General features: G+C 41.7%; 1 protein-coding gene across 1 annotated transcript in view; it reads left to right on the top strand.

Annotated features, from left to right (window-relative positions):
• HTR3B (5-hydroxytryptamine receptor 3B) overlaps positions 1–25598 on the top strand; it is a 54118-nt gene that overhangs the window by 23767 nt on the left and 4753 nt on the right. The window contains 7 exon segments of the mRNA XM_053900484.1: positions 1309–1469; positions 14849–14893; positions 15448–15557; positions 15985–16093; positions 16095–16155; positions 16947–17104; positions 25241–25451. Of these exon segments, the coding sequence (XP_053756459.1) occupies positions 1309–1469; positions 14849–14893; positions 15448–15557; positions 15985–16093; positions 16095–16155; positions 16947–17104; positions 25241–25451 (855 nt within the window).

Raw genomic sequence — 25598 nt, 5'->3', positions numbered from 1 at the left:
CACAGTTCACAAAAACCTTAAAAATGACGCCTGATGCAAGCCACCTGCCTTAGTCCTGCATGCCTGAATAGCTGATGCCATTTTAGGCGTCTTCCTGGGTGAACTGTTAGGAAGTTAAACTGCTCATTAGCTTTGCAGCTCTGGTGGTAATGAAAGTGAATATTCCACTGCCCACAACGAGTCTGCAGTTGCACCCCCAGCATCGTTGTTAGCATTTTGGTCACACTGACATTGATAAATCATAGAAATTGCTGCCCGTGGCGGCGAGTGACACGACATCATTCATAAAGAAACGGGTAGAAACAGGACTGTCGCACAGAGAGAAGAGATCTCATTTACAGTTTCCTGCTGGACCCTGCACACCTTCAGCGGCTCATCAAAATAACCATCAAAACCACTGAGAGGCGAGGTGAATTCACGCACAGGACACGACAGATAGATTTCACTCACGCACTGTGGCAGGAGGTGTGCAATTTGCTTCAGTCCAATGACTTAGCGAAGCTTTGAATCCCCCAGGAGCTGGCAGAGCTTGTGAGCAAAATATCTTTTTGCAATTCAGAGGAAGCCCTCGCAAATTTGTCACTTCCAATTGTTGGTGCTCGCTTCCCGGGCTTCCTTTCCCCTGGCCTCCCCTGCCTCAACACCAATCACTGCTCCTCTGCAAATCAGGATTCCCAGGTCATAGAAAATGGTTGTTCTCTGGAACCAGAAAGAATTTTTTCCCAAAGCAGAGATCTCATTTTCTGACAAGCATGTTTTATTTATAGACAGTTGAGTGCAAAAAGAGATTTTTTTTTTTTTGAGAAGAAAGGTGTGAATTATAATCTCATTAATCCCATTATTGAGGAATCCACACAGATCTTTGGGTCCATTGGTTTGTCCATGTTCCTGCTTGGATTTTCTACTTAACCGTTGAATTGTGAATGGAAAATCAAAAGAAAAACCCAATTAGGACATAACTTGTGGCTGAGTGTATAGGAAGGTTTTTTTCTATGTAGGTGTAGGTGGGGGTGATACAGAAATAAAGGATTCTGTCTCCAAGACGCAAGACTGCTGTGAAAACAATTGTAGATGAAGTTCAGATCCTTGGAGATCAGGTTGGTGTATTTATCTTTACAGTGAGATTTCTCTACTGGGCAGTTAGACCATCAGCTTGCTTTAAATAAGTGTCTGCCAGAAAGCCCACCAGCTGGCTATGAATTTAAGCAGATTGGGGTAAGCTGAAAACTATGTTCTGTTAGGAACCACCAAGTCCTGAACTGTCTGAAATCTTGTAAAGATGCTAAGATGCTAAGTTTTGTTTTTCAGAAATCCTAGTCACAGATACACCTCATCCCAGGAATTCTACTCTATATCGTCTCACCAAGCAGCTATTACAGAAATATCACAAGAAAGTGAGACCAGTTCATGATCGGACTAAGGCCACCACGGTATACCTGGATGTATTTGTCCATGCCGTATTGGATGTGGTAAGGACCATCTTACGCTTTCTGATTCATGTTACCCTTTAGTAAAACTACCTGCTGTTTACGCAGGAGTCTAGGAGATGTTTTATTCTTAAGACTCCAGTTGAGCTGGTAGGGAAGTTGCACTAGACTCATGTTAGCAGTAAGCGTGAGATAAAATACTTATTAGACACATGCTTTCTAGTCCCCAACTTGCAAGCTGAGACGCAGATAGTCTAGAAATAGGAGTTTCATGGAATTAAGAGTTTTGTTTTAATTTTTGTAATGTTTATTTATTTTTGAGAGAGACAGAGTGTGAGTTGGGAGGGACAGAGAAAGGGAGGCACAGAATCCGAAGCAGGCTCCAGGCTCTAAGCTGTCAGCACAGAACCCAGCGTAGTGCTTGAACTCACAAACGGTGAGGTCATGACCTGAGCTGAAGTCAAACACTTGACTGAGCCACGTAGGCGCCCCAAGAGGTTTTAAGAATTATAGTCATACAATAGCCAAAGTATGGAAAGAACTCAAATGTCCACTGACGGATGAATGGATAAAGAAGATGTGGTATATATATACAATGGAGTATTACTCGGAAATCAAAAAGAATGAAATCTTGTCATTTGCAACTACGTGGATGGAACTAGAGGGTATTATGCTAAGCAAAATTAGTCAGAGAAAGACAAATATCATATGACTTCACTTGTGTGTGGAATTTAAGATACAAAACAGATGACCATAAGGGAAGGGAAGCAAAAATAATATAAAAACAAGGAGGGGGACAAAATGTAAGAGACTCTTGAATACAGAGAACAAACTGAGGGTTGCTGGAGGGGTTGTGGGTGGGGGATGGGCTAAATGGGCAAGGGGCATTAAGGAAGACACTTGTTGGCATGAGCCCTGAGTGTTATACATAGGAGATGAATCACTGAAATCTACTTCTGAAATCACTATTGCACTATATGCTAACTAACTTGGGTGTGGATTAATTAATTAAATTAAAAAAAAAAGAATGGTGGTCATGGATCAGTGTACATATTTTATGAGTTTGCTGACACCAAAAATAGTAATAGGTATGTTTTTTTCCCATGGCTCATGTTTTTTAGTGACCGTGGTAGATTTAAGAAAACATCTACCACTTATTTAAAAAAAAATTTTAATGTTACTTTTGAGAGAGAGAGACAGAGCACGAGTGGGAGAGGGGCAGAGAGAGAGGGAGACACAGAATTCGAAGCAGGCTTCACACTCTGAGCTGTCAGCACAGAGCCCAATGAGAGGCTTGAACTCACAAACTGTGAGATCATGACCTGAGCCGAAGTTGGACGTCTAACTGAGCCACCCAGGCGCCCCTACATCTACCACTTATTGGCTGAAATTGAGGAAAAGAAAAAAGTGCCCTGGTGTCTTGAGTTTATACCTAACGTGTTTGATAAGGATGGTGACGGAAGTTTGTGTATAAAACTGTCTCTCCTTCTATATCTAAAGAGTGGGTTGTTGCAGGAATCAAATGAGAGAATTCATGGAAAGCAGTTAGCAGAGGTCTCAGTACACCCTCAGTAAATGGTGGCTTACCCCTGCTCCTCTCTCTTCTTAATTACAAAATTTCCATTATCAATAGGTCCCAGATTTATTTTGATTTTTCTTATGAGCAGACCTTACTGAGCTTGTTTGTTAATATAGTTTAATATTTTTTTCAAGTTACTGCTCAAACTTTTTTTCTAATTAAGGTATGACATACATATGTGGAAATGCACGGATCTTAAGTGCACAGTCCAGTGAGTTCTGGTAATTGGGTGTACCCATAGAATCCACACCCCTGTCAATATAACAAACCTTTCCATCGCCCCAGGAGGGTCCCTCATTGCCTGCCTGCCCAGTCAGTTCCCATCCCCTCTACCCACAGAGACAACTGCTGTTCTGATTTCTTTCACCAGAGATTATTTTTGCCAGTTCTAGAATTTCGTTGCATGAAATTTTATTGTGTTGTCCTCTATTGTGTCTGGAGTTTTTCACTCGGCATCATGTTTTTGAGGTTCACTCATGTTGTGTATATCAGTAGTTTTTCTCTTCTTCTTTCGTTTTTTTAAAATTTTGTTATTTACTTTTGAGAGAGGTAGTGCAAGAGGACACCAGAGGATCCGAAGCGGTGTCTGCGCAGTCTGACAACAAGCAGTGAGCCCGAGGTGGGGCTGGAACTCAAAAATTGTGAGATCATGACCTGAGCCGAAATGAAGAGTGGGGCACTTAACTGACTGAGCCACCCAGGTGCCCCTAATGGAGTCCATTTTAAACCAGCTCGTTAGGGGGCGCCTGGGTGGCTCGGTTGGTTGAGCGTCCGACTTCGGCTCGGGTCACGATCTCATGGTTCGTGAGTTTGAGCCCCGAATCAGGCTCTGTGCTGACGGCTTGGAGCCTGGAGCCAGCTTCGGATTCTGTGTCTCCCTCTCTCTTCCCCGCTCATGCTCTGTCTCTCAAAAATGAATAAACGTTAAAAAAAAAATTAAAAAAAAAATAAACCAGCTCGTTAGTTGTGGTTAGTGCTTTCTAGGTCCTAGGACGTCTTCGCTACTCCAAGTTCACGGACATCATTTTCCTGTATTTCCTGTCAGAAGATTTACAGCTCCTTACCTTTAGTTCTGTGATCTATTAAGAATTAATCTTTGTGATGGTGTATGATATCGATCAAGGTTTTTATCATTGTTTTTGTGTTTTGGTTTGGTTTGGGTTTTTGCATTTAAACAGGAGTTGTTTCAGCCTTGTTTTTTCCCCCATTGAATTGCTCGATGCCTTGATTGAAAATTAAATTGACTGATAAGTGTCAGGCTCTTTCTCTTGAAATCAGGCAGTGTAAGTCCTTGGACTTTGTTCTTCATTTCTGAGATAGCTTTTTTAGGACCTTTGCATTTCTACATAAATTTTATACTCAGCTCGTCAGTTTCTATTTTTTAAAAAAACTGCTGGGAGTTTGTTTAGAATGATATGGCATCTACAGAGTAATTTATGGAAGAATTAACATTTTAATAATATTAAATATTATTCTAGTCCTTGAATATATTATGTTGTTCCATTTATTTGGGTCTTCAACAGTGTTTTATAATTTTCAGTGTAGAACCTTTACACATACTTCTATTAAATGTATCCCAAAGTATTTTTGATGCTGCTATAAATGTTACTTGAAATTTTTTAATTTTCTATTTGTTATTATAGAGAAATAGGAATTTTGCATGTTGACTTTGTATGCCTTACTAAATTTACTTATTCTAGTAGTTTTTTTGTAGATTAATGTTGTCTACATACACAATCATGTCATCTGCACATGGTTTTACTTCTTCCTTTCTGATCTGTTTATGCTCTTTATTTTTTCATTGCCAAATTGTACTGCCTAAGACTTCTACAACATTAACAGAAACGGTGAGAGCAGACATCCTTGTTTATTCCCATTCTCAGGGGAAAATTTTTCACCATTAGGTATGATGTTAGCTATAGCTTTTTCATAGATGTTCATTATCAGGTTGAGGAAGTTCCTTCCTATTTCTTGTACACTGAGAGTTTTGTTTTGTTTTTTTTAATCATGACTACATATTGAATTACATCAAATGTTTTTTCTCCATCTATTTGGAGAGCAGATAACTTTTCTGTTTTATGCAGTTACTAGGGTAAATTATTTCGATTTTCAAATGTTAATCATCCTTGCATTCCTAGGATAAACCCCATTTAATCTTGATATGTTATCCTTTTTCTATATTTCTGGATTTAAATTCCTACTTAATATAGGTTGTGTCTATGTTAATGAGGAGTATTGGGCAGCAGTTTTTATTTCTTGTAATGTGCATGTCTGGTTTTGATACCAGGGTTATGTTGGCCTTAAAAAAACTAGTTAAAAAATGTTTCTTCTTCAGTTTTCTGAAGGAGTTGTTTAATGTGGATATTTTTCTTTCTTTTAAAAAAATTTTTTTGAGTTTATTCAAGAGAGAACAAGTGCAAGCAGGGGAGGAACAGAGAGAGAGGGAGAGAGAGAGAATCAGAAGCAGGCTCCACTCCCTGTCAGTGTGGAGCCTGATGTGGGGCTTGATCCCACCAACCATGAGATCATGACCTGAGCTGAAATCAAGAGTCTGCTGCTTAACCGATTAAGCCCCTCAGGTGCCCGTATGTTTTTCTTTCTTAATGTTTGATAGAATTCACCAGTAAAACCATCTAGGATTGGAATTTTCTTTGTGAGAAGATATTGAAATGTGAATTCGTGGGTGCCTGGATGGCTCAGTTGACTGAGTCTCGGACTCTTGATTTCAGCTCAGATCATGATCCCACGGTCATGGGATTGAACCCTGATTCAGGCTCCTCACTGAGCATGGAGACTGCTTAAGATTCTCTCTCTTTCACTCTGCCCCGCCCCCCACTCTCGCTTGCTCCCTCCCTCCCTCTCTCTCTCAAAAACAAGTGTGAGTTCAATTTAGTTAACATATGTAAGAATGTTTATATTTCCTATTTCTTCTTGTGTCACTTTTAGTAGTTTGTATTTTTAAAGGGATTTATTTTATCCAAGTTGTCATATTCATTCGTTTACAATATTGCCTTTTTCATTCCTCATGTTGGTAATTTGTGTTTTCTTTTATTTTCCCTTAACCAATATTGTGAAAACTTTATCAGTTTTACTTATTTTTTTTTCAAAGAACCAAATATTGGCTTTGAATTTTATCTATTGTTTTTTATTTCATTGATATCTGCTCTTTATTTGTTTTCTTTCTTCTACTTACATTTAATTTGTTTTTCTTTACTTAGTTTCTTAAAGTGGAAGCTTAGAGCTTTGATTTTAAACCTTTTTTCTTTTTAATTTTAGCAATTGTGGCCGTAAATTTCCCTCTAAGCACTGCTTTAACTGTATTGTACAAGATTTTGAGCATCTTAAAATTGAGATATAAGTTACATAAAATGAAACATCTTTTTATTTTTTTATTTTTTTTAAGTGTTTATTTATTTTTGAGAGAGAGCAAGCACACATGAGCACACATGAGCTGAGGAGGGGCAGAGAGAGAGGGAGACACAGAATCCGAAGCAGGTTCCAGGCTCTGAGCTGTCGGCACAGAACCTGACGCAGGGCTCAAATTCACAAACTGTGAGATCATGACTTGAGCCAAAATTGGACATTGAACCGACTGAGCCACCCAGGCACTCTGAAACACCTTTTATTTTTTATTTTATTTTAATTTTTTTTAACGTTTATTTATTTTTGAGACAGAGAGACAGAGCATGAACAGGGGAGGGTCAGAGAGAGAGGGAGACACAGAATCTGAAATAGGCTCCAGGCTCTGAGCTGTCAGCACAGAGCCCGATGCGGGGCTCGAACTCACGGACCGTGAGATCATGACCTGAGCCAAAGTTGGACGTTTAACCGACCAAGCCACCCAGGTGCCCCTGAAACACCTTTTAAAACACCACTCACTTCCCCCTAACCCCAATACCTGGCAACCAGTGATCTTACCTTTTTCACTATAGTTTTGCCTTTCCAGAAAGCCATATAAATGGAATCATGATATTTTACACTTTGTTTTGGCTTCTTCCATGTGGCATGCTGCCTTGGAGACCACCCACATTTTGCTGTGGAGTCAGTAGCATTCTGTTGTGCGAGTGTCCTGCAGTTGGTTTATCTGTTTACCAGTTTTTGGACATGTGGGTTATTTCCAGTGTGGGGAAATTATGAGTAAAGCCACTATACACATTTGCATATGTTTTCACTTCTCTTGGATAAATACTTAGATGTAGGATTGTGAGTTGTATGATAAGCTCGTGTTTAACTTTGTAAGATACTGCCATACTGTGTCCCAAAGTGGCTGTATCATTTTGCATTCCACCTGCAATGTGTGAGAGTTTCAGTTCCTCCACATGATTGCTAGCACTTGATATTGTCAATCTTTGTAAACGTTAACCATTCTGGTAGATTTGTGGTGATAGCTCACTGTGTTTTTTTAACTTTCATTTCAGTAAAGACTAATGACCTTGAATATCTTTTTGAGCTCTAATTTGCCAATTGATATCTCTTTTGGTAAAGTGCTCAGATCTTTTACCCAGTTTTAAATAGTGTTGCTTCTTATGTTATTGAATTCCAGGAGTTCTTTATATATTTTGAGTCTATTTCTAGACTCTGTTCTGTCCAACTAATCAGTGTTTCTCCCTCTATCAGTACACTGTCTCAAGTACTGCAGCATTACAGAAAACTTGAAAGCAGAGCATGTTTTCCAACCTTGTTCTTTTGTTTGAAAATCATTTTGACTCTTATAGGTCCTTTGCATTTTCATACAAACTTTAGAGTCAATTTCTATTTAAAAAACTGCTGGAATTTTTGTTGAGATTGCATTAAATCTATAGGTCAATTTGAGGAGAAGCAACATCTTTAACAATAGTCTTGCAATCCGTGAGCCCATTTTGTCTCTCCATTTATTTAGTCCTTTCATTTCTCCTCGTAATATTTTGTAGTTTTTAGTGCTTTACACATAATTGTTAATGTGTATCCCTATTTCACATTTTTTGTTATTCTATAAGTGGTATTTAAAAATGAATCTCTGCCTAGCATACAAAAATACAGTTGATTTATATGTATTGGCCTTGAATCCTGTGGCCTTACGATACCTTATTAGTTTTAGAGGCTTTTTTTGTAGATTCTTTCAGATTTTCTATGTAGAAGATCATGTTGTCTATGAATAAAGACAGTGTTTCTTCTTTATTCCCACTCTTTATACCTGTATTTCCTTTTATTGCCTGTTGCACTGTCTCGAACCTACAGTACAATGTTGAATAGAAGGGTTTACTATCCCATAAATATCAATTTGATAAAAGTATTCGATAGTATTATTAAAATCTTCTCTAACTTTTTAAATTTTTGTTGCTTTATTAATTTCATAGTGAGGAGTGTTAAAATCCCCAACTATAACTGTGCTTTATTTCTCTGCTCTGTTGTTGGGTGAGTATACATTTAGAATTACATGCCCTCCTGATGAACAGATCCTTGTATCATTATGAAATGCCCCTCTTCGTATCTAGTAATACTCTTTTTCTTGAAGTTTTTCTCATGCTTACTTTTTGCATGGCGTGTGTCTTGCCATCCTCTTATTTTCCATCTCTCCGCGTGACATTGTATTCAAAGTCATTTCTTGGAGACAACATATAGTTGGGTCTTGCTTTTTTTTTTTTTTTTTTTGGTCAACTTTTATTTTGAAATAATTATAAATTTACAGGAAGTTGCAAATAAATTTATAGGGAGGTTCTGTGCACCCTTTACCCAACATCCCCCAATGTTAACATCTTAGGCAAATAGAGTATCGGTACTAGAAATTGACATTGGTTCAATCCACAGAGTTTATTCAGATTTCTCCAGTTTTACATATATTCATTTGTCTCTGTGTGTGTGTGTGAGCTTCTATGCAACTTTATCATGTGTGTAACTTTGTGTGACCACCACTACCACACATTAAGCAACACAGTCATCACCATGGGGCTACCTGGTTCTGCTCCTTTATAGCCACATCCTGTCCCTGCCCCCTATTCCTAACCACTGGCAACCAATAAATCTCTCTTCCATCTTTGTATTTATGTTACTTTAAGAATATCACACAGGGGAGCCTTGGTGGCTTAGTTGGTCAGGCGTCAGACTCTTGATTTCAGCTCAGGTCATGATCTCACAGTTCATGGGTTCAAGCTCCCCATCAGGCTCTGGGCCCACAGCACGGAGCCTGCTTGGGATTCTCTCTCTCCCTCTCTCTCTCTTTTTGCCCCTCCCCCACGCACTTTCTCTGTCTCTCTCTCAAAATAAATAAACTTTAAAAAAAAGAATATAAATTCAAAGATACAGTATGTAACCCTTCGAGATAGGGTTTTCATTCAGTGTAATTCCCTTCAGGTTCATCCAGGTTGTCCATAATCTTCAGTTCATTGTGTTTGTTGCTGAGTAGTACCCCAGGGCATTGCTTTTTTTGACCTGTCTATCTGTGCATTTTAACTGAAGCATTTCATCCATTTACCAATACTGTCTTTCTATTTGTTCTCTAGTTGGGCCATCTGTTTTTGTTGTTCTCTTTCTTCTTTCCTTCCTCTCCTGCCTTCTTTTAAGTAAAGAAAATATATTTTTAATATTTGATTTTAGTTCTTCTATTGGCTTTTTAGCCTGTCTCTGAATCATTTTTTTTTAGCTTTTTTTAGGGATTCCCATTTCCATCATTCATTTAATACAGTTTACTTAGAATTAATGTTATTATCCTTCACATACATTGTACAAATCTTGCAATAGTAACATTCCATTTACCTGCTCCACTGACTTTTTTACTATTTTTGCCTTCAACTTTACATTTACATACATAATGTACCCCACAATACAATGTTAGTATTTTAATGTACTTTGTTAAAATCACTTAATTATTTCTCTTTATTTAAATAGAGGTAGTTTTCTATGTTAATATCTTAGTGCTGTGCTGGGAGTCATAGACTGATTTTTTTGTGACTGAGAATTAGGCATTGTAATTGATGAAAAACATAATTTGAAACTGAAAGTATAATCAATATAACAGGGTTTAAATTATTTTTTTTTTGTCTGATGCAAGATATTTTAGCATAATTTTCCTCCAGCTTAGATAAATCCCCAGTCATTATTTCTTTGCAAACAGAACATTTAAATGATACACACACACACAAATCTCAGTTTTAGCAAAAGTACCAGATCTAAGATCCTAGAAAATATTATTTAATACATGCCAGGAAATATCCACCCCTCCTCCAAAGGCCTAGTCTTACAGAAAGCTCCAACAGAAAACTCCCTTAAATGTTCTCTGTAATTGGATATTGAACTAAAATTCTTGAGACTTAATTTCCTGGGGCTATATTTTCACCTACTTAAGAAATGTCAGTCTTTGCTGGTTGTCTGTGAGCTATTATGACTGCGTCGTTTACCAGACATTGTACAGTGGGAATAGCATGATTTGAATTGAGTAAAGACACATGAGATGAACCATGTCATGTGAAACCCTGGGACAGATGTATAATCAGCCTTGAGTAAGGGAGTAAGAGAGGCCTTCTAGGTCCCTCCACATCCTCCCACTTTTTATTTCATATTGATTTAGATAAAGTAGAATTGCTCAGGCTTTCCTTTAGAGGCTTATTAGGAGATAAATATAGAAAAGGAGTTAAGTTCTATATTCATATTTTCCCTTAGAACAACTGTATCAAATTGGATTTTTTTTTTTTTTTACCTAATTCTTTCTTTCTATCCCGATAAAAGCAAATAAAACCAGATTCCTCATGGTAGTTAAGGAGAACACCATTACTTTTTCAAAGATATGTTTTTCTCCACTGTTGTGGAATATACTAATTTTTTACTAGAATACATTAGACATACCCCTGTTACTGGATAAGACAGACTTTCCTTAGAAATTTGGAAAAATATTATATTCTATCCCTCTAGTTTTATCCCTGTCTACTGTCTTAGCCTTATCTCCTCAATACTACAATGAAATCAACTCCTTGTTGTTTCCTGCCTGTATGCTGTTTCCTCCACTAAATGGCTTTGTCTTCCTTCTCCATCTGTAAAATATTCTAGTCCTTCAAATCTCCACTTCTGAGAAAGATTTCCCTCAATTCTGCAAGCTGACAGCAATATCTCCTCCCTTTAAATCCACAGAAGTCTGTGTATATTTTTTAAATTTTTTAAATATTTATTTATTTTTGAGAAAGAGGCAGAGCGTAAGTGGAGGAGGGGTAGAGAGAGACAGAGACACAGAATCCGAAGCAGTCTCCAGGCTCTGAGCTGTCAGCACAGAGCCCAATGCGGGGCTCGGACTCAACGAACCGCGGGATCATGACCTGAGCCGAAGTTGGACGCTTACCCGATTGAGCCACCCAGGTGCCCCAAGTCTGTATATTTCTTAACACACATAGTGATTTGTTAAAATGTCACATACCCTAATTTATTAATAAGCTTCTTGAGGGAAGGACTTGCTTACTCATATTCATATTTCCCATATTATGCAGCACAGCATATCTTGCTTCAAAGATACTGGATAGATATTTGTCAAGCAGTTAATTAATCAAAATACATAAGTGCCAATTTTAGTACCGTCATTATGAATGGTATCATCTAATAGGCTTTGCGAACGTCTCTATTACATTCAGCAGGGCCAAGCCTAGAGTCCATCCTGGAGGCAGGGCCTGTTTGGAAGGACTTGATGACATGGCACACAGAATCAGCCAAGGACAACCCCAGTGTGAATAGATAACTTGTTGGGTGCATCTGGCGGCAGCTGAGCTGCTGGCAACTTTTGTTTGGCGTGAAGAGCTTTCAGCCCAGCTCTCATTGTGGCACCTCGCTTCCATTATGTTTTGCCTCCTGTTTTGTTTATATGAAAGACTACAGTCTTGTCTTAGAATTTCTGGGTATTATGAGTACCTTAGGGAAATCTGATTATAGAGATAATCTACTCAACAGTGAAGAGTTTCAATTTGTTTCTATTGAGTTTTGTCAATTCCGAATCCCAGATACCTTTGTCTTCCAGCCCATTGACTAGAGCCTCCCAGCCAGACGTTGAGGCATCTGTTTCTATAGTCTTACGAACTGGGAAAGATAAATAAGAATGTGCGGGAATTATCTGTGTATTTGCTAACCACCAATTTAGATCTAAATAGACTCCCTCTGTTAGGAAGACTAATGAATTCCAATTCTCTGAAATATCCTTTGCTTTTAACAAGCAAGATGGAAGGTAGCTAAAGAAAAAAGAGAGGGAGAGAGAGAGAGAGAGATACACAGAGGGAAGAGCTGTGAATAATGCCACCAGAGAACCAATTATGTTCACCAGCTGGCATTGAGAAACTTGTTTCCTGTGACAAAAAAAAAAAAAAAAAAAGATTTCAGTTTTAGCCTCAGACTCCTTTTTGACATTGTGTTCTTTAGGGCTGAATGACAAATGCTCCCAGATACCCCCTAATATATTAGAAAAAAATTCTTCACACTTGTTACATGTAACATGACAGAGCAATGGGTGGGAAGAGAAGGGCCAGCAGAGGCATCAATATGGCAGTCAATACGAATCGATGGGATAAAATGCTGGTCTCCCCAGCCACATAACTGACTTAGTGATACGTTCATGACTTGGCGAGACGGGGATTTAAAAAAACACTTGGTCAGGACATTTCATAGATGTAAGACTAGATTTGTTGTGAAAGAAGAGTGAAAAAGCTGTGTTTTCCAGTAATACAAAGTGCATTTTGAACTTGGGTTATTTTTTCCCCTGTTTGTGATGGCAGCGAAACCCAGAACTGAGCCTTTATGTGCTTTAGTGGGGGACAGCCCAGATCTTAGAATGTCAGTAAATCAAAGCCCAGTTCTACAGTATGACAGTTCAGAGGAAGAAAGTCAGATGTAAATAATACTGACTTTAAAAACAGTATCTATTTCAGAATCTCTCAGCTGGTAAAACTTGGAAGGAAGCGGTGTCACCTCAAGGTTCATTCATGTTGTAGCATGTGCCAGAATTTCCTTCCTTTTTAAAGCTGAATAATATTACGTTGTATGCATATATCATGCTTATGCGTTCCTCTTTGATTGACACTTGGGTTGCTTCCACCCCTCGGCTACTGTGAATAATGGTGCTGTGAACATGGGTGTACAAATAACTGAGTCTCTGCTTTCAGTTCTTTTTGGATTTATACCAAAGAATGGAATTGCTAGACCATATGGTAATTCTATTTTTAATTTTTTAGGAGCTGCCACTGTTTTCCATAGCAGCTGTACCATTTTACATTCCCACTAATAGTGCATGAGGATGTCAATTTCTTTATATCCTCACCAACACTTATTTTATGTTTTTGTTTTATTTTGTTTTGTTTTAGTAGCCATCTAATGAGAGTGAAGCGGTATTTCACTGTGGTTTTGATTTGCACTTCCCTGACGGTTAGTGATTGTATTGGTGAGCATGGACTGCCATAACAAAGACCATCAACTCTGTTTCCTACAGTTCCAGAGGCTGGGAAGTCCAAGATCAAAGTTCTAGCCAGTTAGGTTCCTGGTGAGAGCTCTTCCTGGCTTGCTAATGCCTGCCTTCTTCTCCATACCCACATGGAGGAGACAGAGAGATCATTCTCTCTACCTCTTCTTCTAAAGCCACCAATCCTAGTAGATAGTGCCCTCATTTAACCTTAGTTACCTTTTAAAAGTCCTGTCTCCAAATTTAGTCACATATGAGTTTTGGAAGGACATAATTTGGTCCTTGGCAGTGATGTTGAGCTTCTTTTCATGTGCTTATTAGCCATTTGTATATCCACTTTGGAGAACTGTCTATTTAAATCCCTTGTCCATTTTTAAATGGGGTTATTGTTTTGTTTGGGTTTGTAGAAATTCTTTACGTATTCTGGATATTAACTCCTCATCAGGTATATGATCTGCAGGTATCGTCTCCATTCTGAGGGTTGTCTTTTTACTTCTTGATGGTGTCCTTTAAAGCGCAAAAGTTTTTCACTTTGATGAAGTCCCATTTACTTTTCCTTTGGCTGCCTGTGGTTGTGGCCTCATATGCAAGAGACCATTGTCTTAGTCAGAGTCATGAAGATTTACTCCTATGTTTGCTTCTAAGAGTTTTACGGTTTTAGCCATTATGTTTAGGTTTATGTTAATTTTGAGTTAATGTTTGTACATGGTGTGAGATATCCCTCTTAGTTCCTAAGACCATAGTAGTTTTAGAATGCTCATTACTAGAACAGATATGAAAAAAATTGGTAAGGAGTGTTTTGTTTTTGTTTTGTGGTTTTTCTTTTCTTTTCTTTTCTTTTCTTTTTCTTTTTCTTTTTTTTTTGGTTGTTATTCTTAAGGGTCTTCTCCAAAACAATTACTTACTTATTGCAGACATGGGTAAATCACATCTACTTATATCATCAAAAATATACTTCATTTACATTAAGCTCATTCAGTCTGATAACCAGAGAAATCCAAACATAAGGTAACCTAACAAGAATGGCTGCCAGTAGCAGTTGAGATTAACAGTCATTGAAATGTTGTGAATAATATCTTGATTATAAATAAAAGCTTGGCCTCATCTTTGTACCCAGAATTGGCTAAGACTACATGTCATTTTTAATTTTGATTAATGGCAGAGTAACTAATTAGGGTGGGAAAGGGATTAGAAAATCATTCAAGATGTCGGTGTAGTCCTCGTGCCATTTTGTCATGGATGCTATAGTCAAGTTCACAGTGACAGGCACATGTAATAACTAGGAGCTGAGAATAGTTAGATTTGAAGAGTCAAGGCAGTGCTTTTAAAATCAGCATTTTTAGTTAGATTTGGTTTTCTTTCTCTGAATTATTATGCTGTTGAATTGGGCTTTGATTTATTGACATTCTGAGATTTGGTACAGATTTTCTTTTTGCTTTGCAGGATGCACAGAATCAAAAATTAAAGACCAGTATATGGTACTATGAGGTAAGTGCTGTTTCCTTCCATGCATGCTGGACTCCTGATTTTTATAGTGGTGCCTGGGTGGCTCAGCCAGTTAAGCGTCCGACTTTGGCTCAGGTCATATCTCGTGGTTCATGAATTCGAACCCTGCATCGGGCTCTCTGCTGAGAGCTCAGAGCCTGGAGCCTACTCCTGCTCCTCATTCTGTGTCTCCTCTCTCTGCTCCTTCCCCACTAGCACTCTGTCTCTATCTCTCTCTCTCTCAAGAATAAATAAACATTAAAAAAAAATTAAATCTGTTGCAAAATATAATTATTCTAAGGAATAGATATTTTCTTTGTGTTTGCAATTTAGTTTCTTAGACCTGCAGCAGATCTAATTTATTAGAATCTGTGTAAGATATATGGCCATGGTTTCTGGTTGGGGCACCATCTTTAGGGGTTAGCAGGGAAGTCCTCTCCCTTAACAGTACCAGCAAGCAGATCAGTTGGGTTATTCATCCAAATCGTTCTTCAGTTCTTTGGGGAGATTGACATTGCCCCTTTTTGATACATTTCTTTTCTAGCTTCTCCTAACAGGTTTGGGATGACGAATTTTTATCCTGGAGCCCCACCATGTTTAATGGGATTAGGGAGATCTCTCTACCTCTAAACGCCATCTGGGCCCCTGATATAATCATCAGTGAGTTGTAAGTGTGCTGGGGTGTATTTCTACGGGGCTTAAACTGCTTGGACTACTTATGCCAGTTGTCACTTTCAGTCACTGTTGCTGTCTTTTGTTTCTTAACCTAAAGAGGATCATAGTGTTGGGAATATTCCAGGTAGAAGTACCATGAGTTGACATCATTTAAGATACAGATTTAATTACAAATGCTTGAGGTTACTCATGGGTTATGTCCGTTGCAAAAGTAGCAAGTGAATTATCTTTTGAGGCTGTCATTACTGAATCCATCTTTGCCAGGGTAAATGACGTCATGGGAAATGTGATTCTGTCGTTGCACTTCTAGACTAATCCTGAGTGTCACAGCCACTACCATCACATAATCAGTTCTGTTCATGTATTGAAATGACTAAGGCCTTCTCTGTAACAGCGAGGTCTTCTTGTGTTTCATATAGTGTGGACATTGAATGATCACCCGGCCTCCCCTATGTCTATGTGAACTCATCTGGGACCATTAAGAACGCTAAGCCTATCCAGGTGGTTTCCACATGCAATTTAGAGACGTAACGCTTTTCCATTTGATATGCAGAACTGCAGCCTAACTTTCAGTAGCATCCTGCACACGGGTAAACCGTGAGTGGCATAGTGTGCCAATGGGAAAACACTCTTGTGCTGGGTTGGCGCACTTGGGTGAAATTGTATCATGCTGTCTGTGAGGTTTATTTTGTTCTTGCACATAGTTTTTACAAATCGAAATCTTTTCTTACAGCTATTTGGCTACCATTGTAATTTGGACTGAGTACAGTGTTGTGCCCAGATATATTGCTCACTGCTGCTCTAGGTTTGGGAATACACTATTAGGCCTCCTCTGCCACTGAGAAGGTTATAGAAGTGGTAGGACCAGTGGCGTCTGGGTGGCGCAGTCGGTTAAGCATCCGACTTCAGCCAGGTCACGATCTCGCGGTCCGTGAGTTCGAGCCCCGCGTCAGGCTCTGTGCTGACAGCTCGGAGCCCGGAGCCTGTTTCAGATTCTGTGTCTCCCTCTCTCTCTGCCCCTCCCCCGTTCATGCTCTGTCTCTCTCTGTCCCAAAAATTAAAAAACAAAACAAAACAAAACAAAAAAAAAAGTTGAAAAAAAAAAAAAAAAGAAGTGGTAGGACCAGGTCCATCATTCTATGGATAATGGAGTACAAACTATAAATTCACAGTTGGTTGTTTGTTTGTTTTTTTCACTGAGAGGGAGACTCTATTCCACATCCCTATCCCTAATTCAAAATGGTTATACTGAGCCCCATCTCAGTAAGACTGTACATGTGGGGGCAAGAGTGAAAGGAATAATTTGAGTTGGGAGTTGGAAAAGCGGGTGGTTATTGGGGCCTCTGTGTGTGGGGAAGTCCATTGTTTCTCTTGTTTTCAGTGGAAGATGTAGACCTGGCCTTCCTGAGGAGCAGAGAAGACATTAAGCCTGACAAAAAGGAATTTTTGAAGGACAGTGAGTGGGAGCTTCTTTCTGTGTCCTCAACATACAACATCCTGGAGAGCAACACTGGAGATTTTGCACAGATTCATTTTAACGTAGGTCCTTCCTGTTCCTGTTGCCTACTTCTCTGCAGTCGCAAGCCTTCTCTGCTGGGCTCAAGGATCTCTGCTCTGTCGTGTATTCTCATTCATTGTCATCATCCAAAAACTGATGATTCAGGTGGCTCTGGACACCCCTTGCATTACAGCATTTCACAGACCAGAGATTCAGTCCCAGATCCTGGACTCCTACTGTAAGGATTCCATATGTGAGTAAAAAGAGAATGGTTTCAGGCACCTGAACCACCCACCTTAGCAGGCATCCTCAAGCCTCTCGGTGCATACTAACATCCCCACTCCCAATTGCTGCTGAGAGGAGGGGGAAACAAAAAAAAGAAAAGAAAGAAAACCCACATACAGCAACAGCAACAGAGTGGGAGAAGAGCGTCTCTTTAACGTTACTGTCCTGTTTTTAACTGAGTAAATTATTAATTAATTCCAGAAACAAATGCATAAAGCTATCATTATTAATTTGACTATCTTGAGCAATTAGCTAACAAATCACCTACAGGATCCTCAGAGACTCCTGGTGGTTTCTGGATCAGAGAGAACAGCTGCTCTGAAGGGATTCGATGAGAACCCAAGCTTCTCGGAAGCACCACCAGGATGCTCTTGGCTGCATTGTCATGGGGCAGTTTGTTCAGCAGGGGCCTGAGGGGTGGGGTGCAGGACAGCAAAACTGCTGTTTTGCACTCCAGAAGCAGCCATTCTCCCTTCCCTGGCCCTTCTGGCAAACTGTCCTGATAAGTGGTTTGTAGCAAGTTCATGCAACTGGTAGATCCACAGTCAGTATTCATTTCTGCTTTTCTGCGCAAAGTCAGCTAATAGTGTTGATAGCTGGGTGGGGAGGAGTTCTTCATGCCAGGTAATGTCTGTGATTGACAAATAGAGACTACAGACAGGTCAGGATGACACACGACATGAATTCTCTTGGAAACAATCCTTTTGGATAAGAAGGAAAATTCAGACTAGCCTAGGTGCTATGGTTATGCTGGATAATCATACGCTAAGAGGGGGTGGTATCGAAATAAGCTATTATTGAGGGCACAGATGCCCCTCCATTGGTCAAAAGATGTTCCATGCAGCTTTCCAGCAAAGCTCTGGTTAAATCAGGGCCTCCTAGAAATAGCTGTGGCTTGAACGTGACTAATGTATAACTAACTCATCACAACTCATACTTTCCTGGTGGTGGAGTCTGGGTGTTTGCCTGTTCTGCTTGGTTTTTAGCAAAGCTAGCGTCGTGGCTTATTTGTCCACTTTTTTTTTTTTTTTTTTTTTTTTAAGTGAGAGAAAGGGAGGGGAAAAAAGAAAGCTTTTTTAATTTCAATGAGTTTCTTGGCTAAGAGTAAACACCTCATTAATTTTAAAGATATCAGCCCACAAACATTATTAATGCAGCCCGAATAATGGCGAGCATTAAAGGGAAATGTGAGGGAGGAGCCCGTGCGAGGTGGAACACAGTCACCTACCAAGCGCTCCGGAGAACGCTGCACACACCATTACCTACACTGCACGAAGGAGACAAACAAAGGCAAGAGGCAGGGCCGATAAACAGGAGTGCGCACGCACACACTCACACACACATACACTCATACTCTTTCCATAAAGCAGCCATTATTTGTAGTTACACGTCACCCTTTACCCTGAATATTAATTTGTCTTCCCAGTCGTGGCGAAAGGCTTTCTGTGTAGTAGGTCCATTTTTAAATATGATGGACAGAGGCGTAAAACAGTGCTTACGGAAGGAGAAGCTTCCCTGTGTCTCGGGAACAGTGATCCCATCCCTTTGCCCTGTTCACCGCCATGCTTCCTCTGCATTTACAGTGTTTACATTGAGGTATGCCAGAGGTGGGCATCGATAGCACTGTATGCTTTTGGAGCTGTTCCCTGCATCTCTTTGCCCTGGGGGCTGCTTTCCACCCTTGCCCTCTGGAACAGAGTAGGGAGAGAACCCTGAGTAGTCACAGATCATGTTTCATAGGCAGGGAGCCACGCCCAGAAGCAGTTATACAACTTTGGAAAGACTTAAAGTAGATTCAGTGGCTATCCTAGGTCTCTTGTCTCCCTTGGCCTCTCTCAGCCCCCATGCCTCCGCACACCTGCTATGTGCCCTGATGGGCTCATGATCTCTTACTCCATACCAGTCATCCTGCTCTGAAGTTAACAACTGAGGCATCCTGGTGACCTTCGGTAGCCTTTGGGCAATCATGTGAAATTGAGAGCCCGGTTCTCTGCCAGCACTGGTCTGCCAGGGTCCTGACAGCAAAGGGCCATCTTCCTCCTGATCTAATCACCTGCAGTGTCCCTGTCCAGGCTGCCCAGTGTGGGGGTGGAGACAAGTGGGGCAGACAGGAGGAAAGATGATCTAAATATCTTGCCCCTCTGGGCCTGATGTACATTGCTGCCATTACTACTAAATCAAGTGCTCAGGATTCGTGGTTAGCTCGAGCTAATGTGCAGTCATATCTGCTGGCTCTAGAACACGTTTTGTTTATCAGAGGGCACTGCTAACACATTGGAGTCAGGCTACATTCCACAGGGGGCTCAGAGCATGGGCACCTTTTGCCTGCAAGGAGGTCTGTGTGCAGCCTGGCACCTGCTCCAACAGCCATAGGGGGGAAGATTCCCTCCAATACATTATCAGACATAATGCTTCCAGAAACAGAAGGGTGATCATTCCATGTCTACGTGGCAGCTTTTTGTTTTTTTGTTGTTTAAAAAAAAAAAAAAAAGAGGGTAGAAGTGGGAGGAGGTAGGAATAAAATGTGAGAATTCATTTTGGATGGAAAAGGGTGGACAGCTGTTGGAAGAACTAAAGTGAGCCCAACACGCACATATCCTCACAATGAGTGAGATGTTCGTGCAGGCAGGGCTGGGAGCCTTCCCGGGCACCCCTGGAAAAATGCAGAGGGGCAATTGAGAAAGCAAGGTGCCCCATCTTTTCCTCTTTTTCTGGCATAGTTTTCCTTTATAGATTAGGTTAGAGTAGTTTTGTTGAGATATCCATTGAGTGCAGCTCATGAACTTGAGAGAAGTTCCTTCTGAGCTCCACCAGATCGGGAGGGAGAGTGAGAGAATGAGAATTTAGAGCCCTAGAAATCATTCCAGGGTCATTCAAGCACCCTGACATCATGGACTTTGTGCTAACCCAGCCTGACCCATGGTCCAGATACAACTCCGAGTCCGGAAGCTCTCGCTCCTATGCAGAGATCTTACTTAAATGGCAGCAACTTTCCCATTCTTTCTGAATTGGGAATGGTGGGAGGGGCTTGGGAGAGGAGGAAAATGGGCTTCTGTATGAAGCGTGAGTCTGGGCGTCAAAAATTCCAACTATGTCATAAAGACGGTCATGCAAAATTGAGTACTGGTGGGGTCTACCATCAAGGAGGCAATTAGAGGCTAACCTTGGGGCCTATTCCATCTCCAAGGAGCTCTCCACACACACATTCTGAATTAGATTGATCTCTTTCATTAACATCAATAGGCTCCAAATACCTTTGTGTACTTATTATTACCTGGCTTTAATGGATAATGAAATTGTGGCATAATATTGCTAACACCTGAAGGGTGTCTAATGGAGAACACGGACTGAAACTAAAGTGCTTTTTCTTCCCTTTCTGTGGAATTTAAAGGCACCAGCTCCTTTAGTCCGTTAGAAATGATGGGCTCTAGGTAGGGGCAGTTCCACGGAGAGTGGTCTCACTGAGCTGGTGACATCCCTTCCCCCCCTAGCATCAGCCATCAGCTGGAGTCCCTTACTGTCTCTGGAATGACCTGCAGAGAGGTAGCCCTCAGGGGATGGATCTCAATAGGAGAGGCCCCATCTGGGCTAACTCCAAGCTCCCACCTTCTTGGAACTAAAAGTAACATTACTAATAAGACTCCAGTACAACGCAACGAACATCTCTTGAGCCCTTGTCATGTGCCAGGCTCAGTGGCCCCACTGAGGACACAAGCATGGGTAGAGCGGGGCTTCTGCTATCCATCATGGGCCTGAGATGTTGCCCAGGGAGACATTGTGACAGTGACCACAAAACCCAGCATTTACTTGACCCTGGGCACCATTTTAAGTTTGCACATGTAATCCTCACATCTCTATGAGATGGGTACTCTGAGTATCTGCATTTTTACAAATGGATGGATCGGGGTACAGAGAAGTTAACTTGCCCAAGTTTAAGTAACTTGCCCAAGGTTACAGGGTAACTGTGGAGCCTGACCTTGAGCCCCCAGTCAGTCTGACTCCAGAGACTATGTGCTAATCCTCTTTGATGCTGACACGCAACTCGGCTTGACATGGTCTATTCTAGTCCATTCTTTGGTGTTCATCCAACTGTGTGTTACTGGGCAAGTCACCTGTGCTCGTTTCCTAGGGCTTCCATAACAAAGTACCACAAACCAGGTGGCTTAAAACAACAGAAATTCATTCTCTCAGCTCTGGAGGCTGGAAATCAGGGTGTGAGCATGATTACTTCCTTCTGGGAGCTCCAGAAACAATCTGTTCCGTGCCTCTCTCTTAGCTTTTGGTGGCTGACAGCAACCCTGGGCTTGTAGGTATATCAGTCCAGGATCTGCCTCCACCCTCATGTGGCATTCTCCTTTGTGCGTCTCTCTTCTTCTCATAAGGACCCCAGTTGTGTTGGCCCACCCCACTGCAGTCAGCCCTCATCTTAACTAATTATATGTGCGGTGATCCCATTTCCAAATAAGGTCACATTCTTACCTTCCAAGAAGGACATTAATTCTTGGGGCCATTATTCAACCTGGACAGTCCACTGCCCTCTCTGGCTCCCCCAAATTCATGTCCATCACCTATGCAAAATACCCACCCTCTCCCAACATCCCTAAATGTCTTACCCCATTTCAGCATCAACTCTGAGACCAAAATAACATCTAAATATAAACTCAGAAAGTCCCAAATCACATCGTCTAAATCAGGTACAGACTCTGGATATGGTCCATTCTGGGGCAAATTCCCTTTCCATCTTCAGAGCCTGGTTGCTGATCCCCTGGGATGGACAGAAGCCTGTCCTATTAACTCTTCTAATTCCAATATTTAAAAAAAGTGCCTGACACTGTGTTTATGGTCAGTTAATGTTCCTTCAACAAGAGAGTAAAGAGATTTGAAGATCAAATGAGATCATGAAAACAAACCATTTCTGAAAACTGTGATAAAATTAGAATTTCTTTAGGCTGCACTGGGCTTGCAGAGAAAATTAGTCCATAAGTACATGCTCCTAAATCAACCTGAAGAAAAAGGAAGGCCCTTTGTTCTTGAAGAAAACCAAAGACAGGGCCTATGTAGCTTTATAGTGTTATAAGCCAAACATAGGTGGCAGGATTTCTGCTTTAAGTTACAGGACAGCTAATTGTCTGCCTTGTAGCCGCCATGTTTCCCTTGCACTTCCGGCTGCTGGCACTATCCAGTGACAAATATTCTCCTGACAGGACTGGCTACATACTTGGTGGGGTCCGGTGCAAAGGGAAAATGTGGGACCCCTGTTCATAAATTATGAGTTTCAAAATGGCACCAGCAGAGCCTGAAACCAAACAAGCCCTTGTAAGTGCCAGGACCCGGGAAGTTTCCCAAGCCTCATGCCCATGAAGCCCGCCTACCTCGCAGCCTCTTGGCCCCTGCCACACCTCTCCCCTGGCACCGTGGGGGACACGTGTTCTGACAAAACTGAGGAGCCGTCTTTGGTTCTGGCCCAGATTTATGTTCACTCTCTGCACCAGCCTCTGGGTGGAGAGGAACCATCTCAGCATGTGTTATTTACACGGGGGCTTTATTTAAAGAGACAACAGCCAATCTCAAATGTACCCAACATGTTCAGCAAGCAAAAGTGAAGTGCATTTTAAAAAAAGAAAAATCAGGGGGCAGGCACCTGGGTGGCTGAGTCGGTTAAGCATCAGACTCTTGATTTCGGCTCAGGTCATGATCTCACAGTATGTCGGTTTAAATCCTGCCTCAGAGTCTGCGCTGGCAGCACAGAGCCTGCTTGGGATTCTCTCTCCTCTCTCTTTATCCCTCCCCTCCCCTTCTCTCTCAAAATAAACAAACATAAAAAAAAAAGAAAAGAAAATCAAGGCATGCACCTGGGAGCACTTAAACTAGGACATGTAGGCACTTAGAATCCAGGGACTCTGCAACTCTATTCCCTTGACTCTAAGCCTAGGCTCTTCCTGCTTAGGCAGCTGCCTGCTTGTACTTCCTTTAGGGCAGGGTTCTTACACTTACTGTTCATGTCATATCTGCCATGAGGTCTGGGGGGTGGAGGTGGTCTTCCCACTTCTACCCTCTAGAGACAACAGGCTTGGTTGCCCCCCACCACCCCACATAGCCTAGGTCAGGCACACAACACAAGACCCCTGTGGACTCTGACCACGTGGCTCCCTTTCTGTGGCTCCCTTCCTACGGCCCCCAGCTAACCACTGCCTGGTGGGTCATGTCACAGCATGACCAAGAGAGCTGGAGACACACAGGTTGGTGACAGTTCATTTTGTTGTGGTTTTTCTTGTAGATTGTGCTTTGATAGAAATGTGTTTTAACCATATCATTACAAAGCATGAGTGTGGCTCTCATTTAGATATCTGCAGCCCATTATACTTCATGTGAAAGACAACAGCCAGACTGCAATCCTCCAAATGGCTCTGGCCTGCCAACCTCCACTGAGTCGGGATATGCTCCCAGACCCAAACGCTGGGGGACCCCTGTTATCTCCTGCAAGGTGGTAGGTATCTGGTCTCCCCCAGCCAAGCTCTTCCCCACCTCCATCTCCTCCATTCGCGGCCTCTGCCTTGGCTTTCAGGTATCATTCCCATGCCACCCCCCTCCTCCAAATCCAACAGCAAAGAGCTCAGAACGTGCATTTGTTTGGCAAACTGATTGAATACCCATCGTAAGATAGGTATTATCTTTGGCCCCATGAGGAATGTCTTAAAAGTTGCTGCTTTTGCCCCCAAAGGGTCACAGAAAGCAGTCCTATCGTTCCCTGATGGAAATAGTTTGTGTTTATTAAAGACACTTCCTGTCACCGCCCCCAGAGAAGCGAGGTCTACGAAAATGGCAATGACAGAACAACTTTCTGAGTCTCAAATTCCCAGCTACAGAGCCCCGGCAGGAGCTCCGGATGCTCACCCATCCTGCGGGGTGTCTTCAGTTATCCCCCCAACTTAGACCCACTTTGCCCCTTCTCCTCCTGCTCTGTGCCCCTGGAGACGAACCACAGTCTCTCTGACCAATAGGAAGAGGGGATGGAGTGGCAGGAGATTGGAGAGAAGGGGAGAGTGAGGAGGGTGCAGATGAGCACTCCATTTTTCTCCCGGTGGAGTCAGTTACCACGAGGCTGGCTGTGCCCCTAAGGGGAAGCCACAGCTCCTGCTTGGTGGCCTTCTCCACCCAGCTTTCTCTCAGATTCTGCTCACGTTCTCAGCCCTTGCCCCCTTCAGGACTAAGGACAGAAGCAGCTCACCCAGTCCTCCCAAGTATCTGGGGCACTGCCCCCCTTCTTGTGGTTTCCCTCTGCCCTGCTCCTTGTAAACGGTCTCCTTGCCAAGAGCTCCACAGATTTCCCAGTGGTGCTATTTGTTCCTGCCCAGACTCTGACACATACACAGGTGCTAAGGTACTCACGTTCCACATAGGAAGATGGGCTAAACCAAAAATAGTACAAGATGTTGCCTACACACTGTCCGAAGAAAAATGTTGGTGTAAGACCTCAATTTAAAACAGCTTCTCACTCACCAGCTGTGTGAGTTTGAAAAAGAAATTTAATGTCTGTGTACCTCGGTTTCTTTGTCTGGAGACGATAATACCCAGCCTTTAGTGTTGGTGTGAGGGTTTGAATAAGAGCATAGGAAACACAGCCAAGTGCCTGGCATACAGCAAGTGGTAAATAAATAGAGGCTTCTTCTTATAATTATTAGTAATATTAATACTAGTTCTACATAAAAGCTTAAAGGTTTTTTTTTTTCTATTTTCCAAAACACAAAATAATCTCCGTTCTCGAAACTACATAGTGATTTCACATTATGTAGAACTGTTGGGACTTCGGGGATCTCTTGGCCGTGGGTTTGGCCAAACATTAGTCCATCAGCTTATACCCTGTCTTCAGTAGACTCCATGGACCCGGCCAGGTGGTGATTCGCAGGTGCCCACTGGTCTACGTCATGAGCCTGCTGATTCCCAGCATCTTCCTCGTGCTCATGGATCTGGGAGGCTTTTACCTACCACCCACCTGCCTAGCCAGGATTGTGTTCAAGAGCAACGTGCTGGTGGGCTACACCGTCTTCAGGGTCAACATGTCTGATGAGATGCCAAGGAGCGCAGCGAGCACCCCTCTGATTGGTAAGCAGCTTTGGGGACACCAGACCTCCATGTTACGGGACTCCCATCAGAGATGAGATGCTGCATTTCAGACGGGGGGGGGGGGGCGGGGGAGGGAGAGGCTCCAGAGACTCTAGCTGATGACACCTCATTTGGTTCCTTCCACCA

Source organism: Panthera pardus, unplaced genomic scaffold, assembly GCF_024362965.1.
Source record: "Panthera pardus isolate Hobbes unplaced genomic scaffold, ASM2436296v1 HiC_scaffold_12, whole genome shotgun sequence".
NCBI classification, from domain to species: domain Eukaryota; kingdom Metazoa; phylum Chordata; class Mammalia; order Carnivora; family Felidae; genus Panthera; species Panthera pardus.
Note: the sequence above shows the minus strand (reverse complement) of the source record. Positions and strands in the feature narration are given on the sequence as shown.